Source organism: Xyrauchen texanus, chromosome 13, assembly GCF_025860055.1.
Source record: "Xyrauchen texanus isolate HMW12.3.18 chromosome 13, RBS_HiC_50CHRs, whole genome shotgun sequence".
Classification (NCBI taxonomy): domain Eukaryota; kingdom Metazoa; phylum Chordata; class Actinopteri; order Cypriniformes; family Catostomidae; genus Xyrauchen; species Xyrauchen texanus.
The window spans coordinates 23,501,318-23,516,384 of record NC_068288.1 but is presented as its reverse complement, the minus strand read 5'-3'; the positions used below and the strand labels follow the sequence as shown (position 1 = coordinate 23,516,384).

At 36.5% G+C, this 15,067-nt stretch overlaps 1 protein-coding gene across 2 annotated transcripts in view; it reads left to right on the top strand.

The window, feature by feature from the left end:
- The first annotated feature begins 2,563 nt into the window (after positions 1–2,563).
- Positions 2,564–15,067, top strand: part of LOC127654175 (transmembrane protein 131-like) — a 72,787-nt gene continuing 60,283 nt past the window's right edge. For both annotated transcript variants that reach the window (XM_052141227.1, XM_052141226.1), the window contains exon 1: positions 2,564–2,697. In XM_052141227.1, coding sequence (XP_051997187.1) covers positions 2,577–2,697 — 121 coding nt within the window. In that variant the 5' untranslated portion in view covers positions 2,564–2,576. The remainder of the gene's footprint in view (positions 2,698–15,067) is intronic.

The following is a 15,067-nucleotide window of genomic DNA, read 5'->3' as shown; positions in this document are numbered from 1 at the left end:
GGGAATTGGGCATTCCAAATTTGGAAAAAGGGATACTTTTTAAAAAAATAGATCATATTAAATCATATTATGATAAGATGCAGAATATTTTTGTTTCTGGTTCAAATTGTTTAGAATCTTCTGTTTTGAAGCAATCCTATACTGCACACCATTGTCACTCATCCAATCTTGTCCCAAAATGTAGGCCTGTATGCTGACAGACTGGAATGTCTAGAATCCTCATGATCGAAGTGTAATAATTTTATTATAAGCTTTTCTCTACCTACATACAACTGACTCTGTACCATCTCATACCAACTCATTATAAAGGCATCTTTTTGAGACAATAATAAATAGTTTTCTTGTCTAGTTTACTTGTACTAGATGATGATTCAGGAAATATCAAGGGAAAAGCTATCAAGAAGTTAATACAGTAATTACCATATTGTTAAAAGTATCGTAAAAACCCTGGAAATAAAGCCTCTTTCAAAACATTCATAAAGTTACAAAAAACATAATTTCAGGGATTTATATAACTGGAACCATATTTAGAACACAATGTGATTGTTGAACTGAAATAAAAACAACAGGCTCTTCAAGCCTGTATTACTGTAAGTTATTATGTATTTCATGAGGTTTGTCTATAAACAAATTACAAATTTCTTGTGACGCGTGCCTAGAGAATATAAAAAAGGCAGAACATCACAATTTGGAGTTGACCGTGAGGGCAGACTAAAAATTGGTTTAGTAACTAGTAATGTGTCTGTTATGATGAATAATACAGTAAAAGGGAGGTGATCATTTGAATGACTTGTATGAGCTCATAATAATTATCCCTGTCTGCCAAGTTATTTTTATCTTTGATTTTGCATATAGAGATGTTCAAAACCTTTTTAATTGCTGTCATGAGGTGACCACTGTTGACAGGACTATGTTGAAGTGCTATACGACACATTCAGTAATCAAATCACACATGCAACAAGTGGGAACTGTTTGCAGATGCAGATAACTTCACAAGTTTACAATAAATATTTTAACAGAGAAATATAATGATGGCCATATAGGGCTGGTGGCTCAAATAGCTTTTCTGTCTTAGATAATGCAAACATAGTGGCAAGATGATCACAATCATAACCTCCAGTATGTGTGTGCATGTGTGTGTGTATGTGTAGGGAAGTACTGGGATGAGAACATTTGTGTTTTACATTTTAAACAGGAAACAAATGCTGTTACACAGTATTGGTTTAAGAATACAGATAATGACATCTGCTGTAATTAGATGTGTAAATTGGCTATAATGTATGTGCTTAATAAAATATGATATATTGTTCATAACAAACAAACAAACAAACATCAAAGCAGTCCATTGCTCTGTGAATATAAAGATTTCCCTGTTAGCATACATGATTGTAACATTGGCGTCAAACATTTAAAATGGGTACTGCAGTCCATATTCAAAATATTGGAGAGAGTTGTCTCCCCCCGCCCCCTCCTCCCCAGATTCAAAGCTCACGCGGGGCGCCAGGTTGAAGACACGCAACAGGAACGAGCAAACTGACAATGGCAAGCAATGAGCCTTAAACTGTAAGTTGATCAGCTAATGTATAAGTTTGCAATGTTTTTAAAGTTTGCAAATTAATTAAATAGCTCATGTGGATTTTATTTTATAACTCTGATATTTTATACTCAATGTTATTTAAATGTATTGCTTCCTTCCATGGCTGCAGCGCGCTGTGTTTGCCCGCTAACTTGTTTCAAATCTGGCAACCTGGGGTAAACAAGCCAGGGACGGACATTTAAAAGTAGAATATACTGGCTATGGAATTGTTTTCGGAGAAGCTAGTATTTCAATTTAGTATGTTTCCTAAATCTCTTATAACATATTATAATAATTGTATGCTTTAGTACAGTAAATATATTACATATTGCACTTTAACAAATAAAAAACAAACAAATTCATCCATGAAACATTATTATGAGTTTTCCAAACAAATACATTATTAAGTGCAAGGATATAGCCTACTGCATATATAGGACTTTTTTCTAAGTATGCACAAGCTAAATTAATATTCAGTCCTTACATTAAAGCTGCATTTGTTTTCTGAAGAGATTAGATTAGAATCTGAAGAACTAACACATGGCATTCAGAGGCTAAATAAATGCACCTGGTTTTTGTATACTGGTTTGCATGTGTTGTACTTTCTCTGTGCAGTACATGCAGGCTGATTTGCATAATGCTCTTGGTTGGGGTTGGCTATTATGTTCATTCTAAAGGTGGAAAGCCTCTTTATTGTCCATTTCAGATCTGTTGGTCAACTAAAATTCTGTTCTATTCTAATTACAAAAAGTCAAATACAATCAAAATAAAGCCTATCTTTTAAAATGAATGGCAAGGCAGTGCAATTTACATCGACAAACATACATATGCGGTTCGATGAGTCACTTTTTAAAAGTGTGAAATAGTGACTGTCGAAGATGTTGTAGAGCATCTCACATCCGCTGGGTGTCTCTCACGAGTGAGCTCGTGAGCAATGTTTATTTGCGCGCGCCCACGCCGCGCGCACAGCCATCTAGTAGATAGATACAGAAGCAGCAGGATGGCGAGCAAGAACACCGCACAGAGTTCCACACGTTCAACCCGAACAAAATCACCGTGCGTTGGAATTATGCGCCTTTTATTTATTGCATTTATTCACATGGCTGAGGCGAACAAACAAGGTAAGTTCATGAATCGTGTTATGTGTGGTAAAGGGCTGTTTTGCTGAGGTTATTTGGATTGTGTGTGTGTGTGTGTGTGTGTGTGTGTGTGTGTGTGTGTGTGTGTGTGTGTGTGTGTGTGTGTGTGTGTGTGTGTGAGTGAGTGAGTGAGTGAGTGTGAGTGAGTGTGTGTGAGTGTGTGAGTGAGTGTGAGAGAGAGAGAGAGAGAGAGAGAGAGTGTGTGTGTGTGTGTGTGTGTGTGTGTGAGAGAGAGAGAGAGAGAGAGAGAGTGTGAGTGAGTGTGAGAGAGAGAGAGAGAGAGTGTGAGTGAGTGTGAGAGAGAGAGAGAGAGTGTGTGTGTGTGTGTGTGTGTGTGTGTGTGTGTGAGAGAGAGAGAGAGAGAGTGTGTGTGTGTGTGTGTGTGTGAGTGTGAGAGAGAGAGAGAGAGTGTGTGTGTGTGAGAGAGAGAGAGAGAGAGAGAGAGAGAGTGCGCGCGTGTGTGTGAGAGAGAGCGAGAGAGAGATATATGTTATTTTAAATGCTTTGGCAATACAAAATGTACTTTTGTCATGCCAATAAAGCAACCTTAATTAAATTGAAAGAGAGGGTGAGTGTGTGTGAGAGCTGCGGCTTCACTGCAAGCTAATGACTGTTAGCATGGAGCCTTAGCGCGGAGCCTTAGCGCTTTAAAGAACGCAATAAATATTTGGTCAAGACTAATTGACAATTTTAAATTCACATCTCCGAATAGGTTACATAAGCAGTGTCTGCTCTTATTATTTTAATTTTCATTGACGTATGCCGAATGTTGGCATTCAAAGACATGAGTAGAGTTTCAGTATTAAAGCTAACAGGCTTAGTCATTTTACATTAGCAAACACTCTCAACCTGTCTGAAATTGCTCTCAAAACGAAAATAAAACAACAGCCAATGTGTTACTGATCTCAAACCTATCCCTGCCATTTAGGGTAGCCTATTCCACCTTTATAATATCCGTTTTAATGTATTTACACTCTCCTTTGAAAACTAGCTCTTAAGGCTGTTTTGGCTACATGAGGATTTGGAATGGAATGACTTAATTTTACCTCTTAATAACTTTCATGAGGTTTCAGACCTTTTATTAAAACAATGCTGTCTATGTATATCAATGGAAGGCTGAAAGTAAAGTGTTAATGTGAGAGAGGTTTTGAGGCCTTGTCTGTCAGTGACATGTCAACTAAACTCAGGGAGGGAGGGGTCATAACATACTGCAAGTTCATGCAAGTTTTTTTACAGTGATGAAAACAGTGGACTTGTATGCTACTTGTTTTTTCAGACAAATTTGACTTTAAATGAATTGTTGGTTGGTGCCTTTTAAGTATACTGCTTCTTGATCAAAATGTATACAGAGATCCTTAGACATGCCACTGGTACAAAATTGAAAAGTCTTTATTAAAGTGCAGGATTGGTTACCTTTGCTTGTGTGAAATGCTAATCAACACAGTTGACAGGGCAGAAATCCTAGTAAATACCTGAGCTGCAACCAGCTTGTTTAATTTTGTTTTTGTTTCTTGACTTGTTCATTGTCTGTACTGAAGTGACTGTACTTGTATGGAAATAGACAACTAAGGGGCTAACTGGACATAAAGAGAAAGATCTGAACACTTTATATTGAGCAAGTTATGTGTTAAGAGAATGTTGCAGTGGTTTTGTCTAATCGGTGTATGTGTGCTTGAGCTCCGTAGATCAGTGAGGGGATGTGATCTTTTCCCTTCACACCCAGGATGTTTCTCTTCTCTATAATCCCTGGATTACTCTGCCTCTTTTGCCTGGACAGTGGAGCAATGAGCAATGCAAAGGTTATTTTATGGCTTAGATGAACATTAGTTACTTGGTGATAGTTTCTTTGTTGTCAGAAATGTATATGCATCATATCGAAGAACTATCAGCACTTTATATCGATGCCAAGCAAAGAGACAAATCAAAAAGCTTTTGGGCTGAATGAGCTATCCATTTTGTAAAATGTAATGATGCAAATCTTATATTATTGTCAATGAGAAAAACTTGACTTATTTTCTCTTCTTTCTCTGTGTAAGTCCTAAATGGACATAATAGTTTTAAAGAGACCACATAAAGGCTTGAGCAGATGGGTTGGTGTTCTTAGGGAGGTTCTTTTGTGAGTGTTAATTGTTCCCACTGTTTCATTTACTGTTACAAACCAGTTATATTGACTGAAGTTACTAATTGAACAAATAGTGTTAAAAAAACAACAACTTTTAACCACAGGAAAACCCAATGAAGAGAGGTCTGTCACTCACAGACTCTGTGTCATTAATTCCTGTCAAAAATCAAAGATGCGCTAATGTGAATAAGTTCAATTGACTCACCACGACAGGTGTGGCTAAATGAATCAGGTCAATTACAGTATTTGGTGTGCTTAAAGAGTAGTTCACCCAAAAATGAAAATGTACTCATCATTTACTCACCCTTAAAGGTGCAGTATGTAAGATTCAGAAACCCTTGTAATTAATGACACCTGTGGCCATTAAGTGAACTGTAGCCAGCTACCTGTTGCTCGTGCTCATGCACACACTCCATAGTGACGCATTGGCGAAAACAATGACGTAAAAAAAAGAGACCACGTGATTCACCGGCATCATGATGAAAGATGAGGTATCATAATTAAAATGACAGTTATGATTGTTTAACAACAAACTTTGAGACTGTATATTATATTTGACCCTCCAGTAGTTTGAAGTAATCACTTTTCTATGCAAGATACATTGACTGCATTTATACGATAGCCTATGTCGGCATTAGCTAGCTAGCCAGCTTTATCAATAGCGCTTTGCTAAATTTGGTGGATGATGAAAGTGTCCGTTTAAAAAATAGACTGTACATTATAAATATGTATACACAATTCAGTATTGATGTGATTCCATCACAACTGTAATTTTGATATATCGTTGCGCTATTGTTTTTAAATAATAGAATGTATATATATTTTCTGTATAACCAAGTTACGTTTCACTAATGAATGGGTCTTTTTGCATTATCTTGAACATTGTCTAGCATTCATTTCATGTTTTATTGTAGTTTACCTTGCTGAATAATTACAGATTAACATTGTGTGGCAGGGCGGAGGGCGGGGCCGGGTCGTGATCCTGCCACACATTGTTTATGAAAGTTACTGTGCAGGCAAGTTCAAGTTATCTAAAATGACACAGATCAATCCTTATGGCACTATATTTCACATGCTTTGCAGTTATGTAAGCTTACCTGTCCAATAAGAAGAATGCCAATTCAGGGTCTGTTTTGATCCCCAAAACCGAACGAATATCCTTCCAGAAATCATATGTCCTGCCGATGTTCACTCTAGTTTTCCCTCGACCAATATCATATTTCCGCTTGGCCAGAAGGGATTCAGTAGATAATGTTTTTTTTTTTTTTTTTGGCTTACTCGGATTTTGTGTAAGAGTCGGTGTTGTGCTGGGAGCCAGACGTTTGCTGGATTCCATCTCTAAGATAGCGTTACGTAGTGTCGCAGTATGTTATCGCTGTTGAATAGCGGAAGAGAAGCACTGAGGCAAGGCTCTCGGGAGTGTGCATAAACGTCACATCCTTTGGATTGTCCAGGCAAAAGCGACCCGATCCCTTCGCATGAAAATCAGTCTACAGGCTTTAATAGGCAAACTTGGATGTCCGGGAAGGGCTCATTTTTTAAGTTGCTTTACAAGCCATTCACACATTGGCAACAAAAAAAAAAGGCGTGCCGTAGCCGCTTGTTTGTGAGCTTGAGCGTGGCAAAAATTATGTAATTGCGCCATTGGCGGAAGTGCGTGTTGGCGACACAAGCCCTCGTTTCACGGGGCAGTACAAACTCCAATTTTTGTGACTCGGGCGAACAGTACTCGCTGCGCCACATTAAAAAATAAATGCATTTCAATGTAAATGCATTTACAGTTTAAATTTTATAATAATAAAATATAGACAGTGCGTTCAATCCCATGAATGTTGCAGAGACCGACTGTAGCATTGCTCTTTACATTTAAATTATTTTGTTTGTTTGAAAAATTTGTACGAGTATACAATCATTTGTCGGGAGCATTTATTTTAACTACTAGACTGAAGTTTGAAACTATTATTTAAAAAAAAAAAAACAGGTTTTAAAACTATTATTTAAAAAAAAAAAACACACAGGTAAATGAAAATGTTGTCAATTGGCCTTATTCATGAAATGAGTAGAACAAACCTTTTTTGTTTTAATCGTTATTAAAAACCATTCTTGCATAAATTGCCCCATTCATTTTAATGGGACAATTTACATAAGTGTATTTTACACAAATGTTTTGGTAATGTTTCATTTATAAGTTGTCTCAGTCACTGCACTGCACGTTTTTTCTCTTTCACATTCTAGTGTTTTTGGAGATTCACATTCTCCATGCATATCGCCCCCTACTGGGCAGGGAGAAGAATTTATGGCAAAAAAGGACTTAAATATTGATCTGTTTCTCACCCACACCTTTCATGTCACTTCTGAAGATATGAAGTAAAACACTAGAGTCGTATGGATTACTTTTAGGCTGTGTTTGTGTATTTTGGAGCATCACAATGTTGGTACCCATTCACTTGCATTGTATGGACCTACAAATCTGAAATATTCAAAATATCTTAATTTGTGTTGTGCAGAAGAAATTCATACACATCTGGAAAGGCATGAGTGTGAGTAAATGTTGAGAATTGTAATTATTGGTTGAACTATCCCTTTTAACAGAACAGAAGTAAGGAAGTTTATACCCCTATTACTTTGAAATCCTTTAAATTTGGCTATGTAAAAAAATGGGTATGCATATCAGCAAGGTGCAAAATTAACTTTTTGCCACACCTGTCTGTCAGTGGTGTATCAATAGACCTAATTCACAGTAGCTCCATATTTTTGCTGTTGCATAATTCCTTGAGTCTGGTCATGTATGGAAGACCACATACAGTAGTGTTCTAGTTTTCAAGGCTTTGTGATTGCAGTGAATTTCTATATTTGGCTTAAAGGTGTCCATCATAGGCATGTGTGGATGTGCAAGAGTTGGTTGAGGAGTCTTGTTTTGTTTTTGTGCATTCAGCAGCACCTGGCTCCCTCCATGCACTCACTTGCAAAGGCCGGTGTCTGAATCAGAGGAGGGTCTGACTAGGGTTGGGGGATACATACACGTATATACATGAATAAACACACGCACGCACACACAGAGTTTGCTCGTATGAAAAGAAATTGGTACTTTAATTCACCAAAGTGGCATTCATCTGATCACAATGTAGTCAGGACATTAATATTGTGAAAAATTTCTTAAACCATTTCAAAGAGTTTTCATTAAAAAATGCTCCACGTGCAGAAATGACAGCTTTGCAGATCCTTGGCATACAGGTGGGGTGAAATGTCAGTTTGTAAAGATACTCCGGTGACATTTCACCCCACACTTCATGTACCACTTGCCATAGATGTGGCTGTCTTGTCGAGCTCTTCTCACACACCTTGCAGTCTAGCTGAACCCAAAAAAGCTCAAAGAGGTTAAGATCATAACACTTTTCCAATTATCTGTTATCCAATGTCTGTGTTTCTTTGCCCACTCGAACCTATTCTTTTTCTGTTTCAAAATTGGCTTTTTCTTTGCAATTCTTCCTGCACCCCTGAGTCTTCTCTTTACTGTTGTACATAAAACTGGTGTTGAAGCTGTCACCTTTGTATGAAACCTTCTGTTTTTTTTGGCAGTTTTAGTCATTGTATAGCCTTTGATTGATTGATGAGCTCCTAGAGAAAGCTGTTTCTTTATTGCCATGTTGTAGCTGATTGGTGTAATTTACATTTGTACAGATAACTGACATGTCTAAATAAATCATGTACCATAATTTAAGTGCAATTAATCACAGAAACATTTGTGATTAATTAGTTTACCAAGCCTAAAAATTATTCATAGAAACAACAATTTCACTGGCTTTTGATGCATCCCACAACGCAACACACTGAAGGTAAATGGAATTTTGATCACAAACATGGCGGTGTTGTCATACATTGACATCACATGAAGATGAATATCATTAACTTTGTTTCAGCGGCCCAAAATTTAACTTGAAAAATGTAAATGCAGGAAAACCCCTGTGTACTGTATATTCAAGAGCTTAGATTATATATTGGAAATCCATGGCCTTAAGTTGATGCTTGGTCAAAATGCCAAACCATTGAATGCCAAACCATTCAATGGATTCCAGACAAAGTAAAATGTGGCTCATGTTCCTTTTAACAATGGTGTCTGAAAAAAAAACAAAAAAACAATACCTACACAGTGCCTATTGTAAAAGACAATTAAGGATGTTGTATTGTAAGGAATGTGTGTCAGACCTATGGTAGGTCTGGCCAATAGGATGATGCAATCGGATATAGACGATATTTGACAAATGCCCTGATGTAACTGCAGATGATGATCGAAAATATCTGACAAACCATGGAGCAGAAAAATTGCAAAATATATTATTTTTACATTGTAGCCCAATAGTTATCATGCACTTATGTTTTTAGAAGCGGTGTAAATTGGACATTTCATCACAATACGATCTTTAATCGATTCTCTTGGCCTGGATTCCGATATTTGCCGATACTTCAAAGTATGCCGCTATACGATTCTATTCAGAGGCCTGCGATCGATATATATATATATATATATATGAGATCCAGCTTTTGACACTTAGGACAATTGAGGAACTCATACACCCTTATTCATTGATTCTCAACATCATTACTATATGCCTGAAATGCTTTATGTAATTGTCTGCTTATGTGGATTCTGAAGGTCTTATATTTGTATAAATTATGAAAGGGGTGTGAACATTGAGACAAAAGGAGAATGCAAACTTGCGTATCTTCTCAACTATATATACTGTTTATTAAACCTCAGATTAATGGGTTCTTATCTGTCTTTTCATCTGTTTTCTGTCTTGTTTCTGAACAACAATCTAAATCGAGCAATTATATGATTTAGCAACTAAAAACAGCCATTTGGCTCATTAATGTTTCAGTTAAGGAGCAACGGCTCCTAAATATTTGTTGTAATCTGCAGCCCTGAGTGTAAACATCAAATGTACCAAGTTTTTCCTGGGTCAAATATGGTCTTCAGTGGTGGCAGTTGAACAAGAACATAACGTGTTTAAAAAAATAAATAAATGTATTTCATTTTTATTTCAATTAAGAATAAAATATTTAGTTGCATTTCATGTTTGTTATGAATTGTTTATTTTTGATAATCTGAACATCTAGAAACTTCTGAATTCAACAGTTTTTATACTTCAAGGTGCTGTGGGAAAACTGAACACCATGTTTCTATAGGCCTAGTTCTAATTTTCAAGAGTAAACCACTTTACTGATTTGGGACTGTTTTTCCTACTCCATTACAGATATTGTTTTCCTTGACTCTTAATGATTTGGGAATCATTTTGATTCTAGGAACATCTGAAGCCAAACCAGACCAGTTTGTTTCCTGAACTTAAACTTCATCAGTAATTACAATAATACACATGGCTTTGTTCAAAATTTATAAAGACTTTTATTCAGCATTGTACTTGCCCTTATGTTTATCATTGTTTCATTGTTTAACAGTTGCATTTGTATTGCCAAAATCACAAGAAATGACATGACTGGCTCCTAATTACAGTGGTTAGGTAGTTAGTCTTTCTTAAAAATAAACAGTTTATTTTTTTATTGAAAAATAATATCCTAAACGCATTTAAAAATGTATTTTTTTTCGAATACAACTGCTACAGTTGTATTGAAAAATTCAGTTACAGTTTACTGTGATAAAGGTTAGTGTAGATGTGAAATATCTTGTACAGTAATTGATGCTTGTGCAGGGAAGGTATTTTCTCTTTCCCTGTTATGTGCTGCTCAGAATGTTTTAACTGTCTAGGCGTTTGAAATAACTTTAAATTCTTAGGGGTATCACGATTCAGTTCACGAAACTGAACTCACGGTTTGGTTCATGATTGTTATTAAACTAAGCCTAAATCAAGAAAAGTTAGGATTGAAAGTTTTATTATTATTGTTACTTTAAATACATATGCAAAACCGTTCCTTTCCTTTAAAATAGGGCTGTTCCTCGATTACAAAATTGCCAAATCAACAAATCGAAAATAAGGCAGAAGTGAAGCAGTTCACGGACGAGGGTCCAAACACATAACGACAAGAGTGGTCAGCTGTATGACAGCGCTTCACTTTAGGTTTGAAAAACAATGCAGGACCTGAAAAATCATAACATCACTTCAGAAATGCAACAGAAATCAAAAAGATAACATCCAGTTTCCACATACCCGCTGGACACACGCAATAAGCTCATCAGCATGGATTTGCGGTGCTGCACTTCCAGATGCGCGAGAGAAGGTGAGCCATTCGTTTCTGCGCGGGAGACGCTGAACTCATTGGAATGCACTCTAAACGTATTTATCTACACAATCGTTTGCAATATAGGCTTTTATGAAGCAATTTAAAATTATGTAATGACAAAGACGTCTGTCGGTTACATGCGTTGTTGGATGCACAAACACTTTCTGCTCGATAAATCTTGAATGAATCCATATGATCTAATAACGATATTTTCTGCTGATTATAATTAGTTTTCCATTCTGTGTACATTAATTACCATTTAAATGTAAACGCGATCTTACGCATGGAAATTCATGATGATTACGTTTGTAATAGTTTGCAATGCCAGACTTCTGCTAAATATTTTATAGTTTATGCCCATTATCACAGATAAAACTCAATATGGGAATCCATAGTACGTTATTTACTGAATAACGCCGTAGCTCTGTACATGTGCCGTTAAAGCCAAACAGACACAATATCACACTTTGGCTTACCTTGAGGAGAAATTAGTTGAAATGTGCATCTTTTAATGGCATGATTACTGTTAATATTGTATTCGGTGTTGCATATATAGTGTGATAGTTAAAAAAAAAACAACAACAAACAAATAAAATGGCTTTTTAATCTCCATAAAATGTTTAACCATGAATGGAACTCATCCTCAATAAACAAGATTGGTAAGCAGACATTGTTTCTGAAAAGATAAAATGTTGTATTTCCATGGCCTGTTATCTCGTATTTGAGATGTAAACTGAAATATCTAGCTCATGTTGAACTAGTTAAAGAAAAAGTAGATCTTGCGTTTAAAAAAAAAAAAGGGTAGGTACACCTGAAGTAGCCAATCTCTGTCAGCTTGAATTATATAAAACAAATGTATATGCTTTGGGTGTCAGTTTGCTTTAGATATTGTTTGCACAATTGTTTTGTTGTTATTTATTCAATTGTAGAGTGCATCAAAATTTAGGAGAATGAATGTATTTTACCCAAATGTGACTTCACCTCGTCAACCATGCAATCAGAGTTATGAAATCATTTTTCTGGTTACTCGATTAATCGTCAGAGTAGTTGTTCGACTACTCTATTACCAAAATAATCGGTAGTGATAGCCCTACTTTAAAATTTAGCTACTGTTCTTTAAAGTGCTAAATGAGTTGTGCCAAAACAAACCTTCACACCCTTATAAATTCTCATGTAAAATTCAAATGGGTCACTTAAGTTTTGTTTTCTTCAGCACATTATTGACGGAAGTCCATTTAATCGTGTGTGTGAGCCACTCTGGCTATCCTGTCATCGGAGCTTGCATATCAATGGAAGTCTGGTTGACTTGCACACATCCGTGCTCCCGAGATACAGGAGGATTGAGCAGAGTGCATCACTTGCGCAAATTATTCTCGTTGGATGGCGCAATACGCACATAAAACCAGTTCTTAATCACCCCTCACGCGTTTGTGTTACATATGAGAAGCATATTTAGTGCTTATAAAGATGCGTAGGCAAAATAAATGTCATAAAATTTGCTTTGGCGGCCACCTATCATTTTTCCGTTCAGGACAAACTCTGAATATTCCTGAATATTATTATATATACAGTGCTTTCATAAAGTATTCAGACCCCCTTTTCCACATTTTGTTATGTTGCAGCCTATTTTTTTCACATCAATCTACACTCCATACCCCATAATGACAAAAAGTTTTTTTTAATAACTTTGCAAGTTCATTCAAAAAAAAAAAATCACATTGACATATTGACAAAGACCCTTTTGTTTTTACATTTGAAATTGTAAGGAAGGAAACCAGGCACCGCTAATCACCTGCGGAATACCAACCCAACAGTGAGGCATGGTTGTGGTAGCATCAGGCTGTGGGGGTGTTTTTCAGTGGCAAGGACTGGGGGACTGGCCAGAGTTGAAGGAAAGCTGAACGCAGCAAAATGCAAAGATATTCTTAATGAAAAAGTTGTCCAGAGCTATCAGGACCTCAGACTGGGTCGAAGGTTCACCTTCCAACAGGACAATGACCCTAAGCACACGGCCAAGACAACTTAGAGACAACTCTGAAAGCCCAGACTTTAACCCAATCGAATTGATGTGAGAAAAAAAAAATAGTAATAATGATTTTAAGCATTTTAGCATAAAGCTGGAACATGACAAAATATGAAAAAATGAAGGGGTCTGAATATTTATGAGTGCACTTTAGGCTATTAATTAAATGCAATTATGTAATAAACCACCTCCGAGCATGTGGCTGGATGACAATATACATCAGTCACTGCTGAAGACCGTTTTTGACTCAGGAAAAATCCCGATTGAGTTGTGCTGAAGGCAATAATGTTTGATCATGGGAACGTTTTGAGCCACCGGTACACTTTCAGGAGTTTTTTTATTTATTTATTTTTTACATGATTCTGCCTCTTGACTCTCTGGGTTTTTTTTAAGAGCAGTTACATGTAAATGTGGTAATGGATCTCTGATGTGTATGATGCTTTCAAGGATTGAACTGCCAAACTCTTTCTGGCAAGCATCTCATAGCCTTACTATCTTTCACTGTGGAACTTGTTATTGATTCTGATATCTATTTGAAATCCATTTGTCATATCATGGGTAACATGACTGTACAAAAAGATTCTACTTGTTAACAATAGACAATGCATTAACCTAGGTAGCAAGAATCAACAATGAACAATATTGTTTTGCAGAATATATAAATCTTGGTTAATCTTAATTTGTAAAAATCTAATTGTTAATTAATGTTAGTTAATTGTGCATTAATGGTCACTTTACAGCTTTTATAAAACAAATGTATCAGTATGTTGAAATTAACACCATCCAATATTAAAAAGTCTTGCTCATTGTCAGATCATGTTAACTATGTTAGTTAACTAATGTTAACAAATACAACATTATTGTTAAGTGTTACCCTATCTTGGAAAAGCTGCAAATTTGACTGGCGAACATGAAACTTAATATAAACTTTTAAGGTCTTGTTTAAATCAACAAAAACCTTTTCTTTGACTAGAAGTGAATCACTTAAATGTTGTTGTTCTTGACAAAATCGATACTTAGTTACTTGGTACAATTGGCACTGAACACAAGATTTGATTCATGAATGTTTGTTAATTAAGTAGACCCAACACATCTCTAAGTTAATTAAATGAAGTAACGCGATGTGGTGTGGAAAGTGATGCGTGTTTTGTGTACCACTGAAAGTGTATACGAGGAATGTTTTGAGCTGCATGAGCATGACCGGCCTCTATCACTATAAACTTCACTAGAGTTACAGAACTGCAAACTAATAATAGCACTGTGAGTCGACTGACATGAAGCTGAAAATGAGAACTCGGCCATTCTGAGAAGACTTGCCTTTACCCATCTGTTAACCTGTAAATGCAGTATGCTGTTCCCTAATTAGTGTGTCTGCTCAAAAGGCTTCTGATGTTTTGTTTTATTATAAGCACAAGAAGAATTTTATTAGCTGAAAGTATTGATGTCTGCTCATTGGTTTACCTTGGTCTTTGTTACAGATATCCTGCTTGTGCAGTTAGGGTGTTTTCACACTGGCAATTTAGTCCAAAACGGAGCATGAAGAATTGGTAATGTGAAAGCTGTTTTGCGAACCGGGGAGCGGACTGTGGTACAGAACCCAAGACGACCTGTATGATGTGGTCCGTGTTTGGTTTCAATGGAACTGTGGTCTGGTTTGCATGAGTGTGAAAGCAAACTGTTCGCTGGTCTGCACTTGTTCAGTTTGTAGAATAACTTGTGACTGTGTTTTTGCTGATTTAAGCATGATGACAATCATTTGCACAAAAACACATATACTGTGCACCATGAGTGGCACGGGAACGTGGGACACAGAAGATGTTAGGTGTCATTTTGTGAGCATCAGGTGTAGTCACCTTCTCTAGGACATCTACAACTGCTGAATTACGGGACTCGCAGAGGTGCAAGTGTTCTTCACTCTGGTGTGCCTTCCCCCACCACAGGGGGAAGTTGTCAACATATTGGAAAATAAA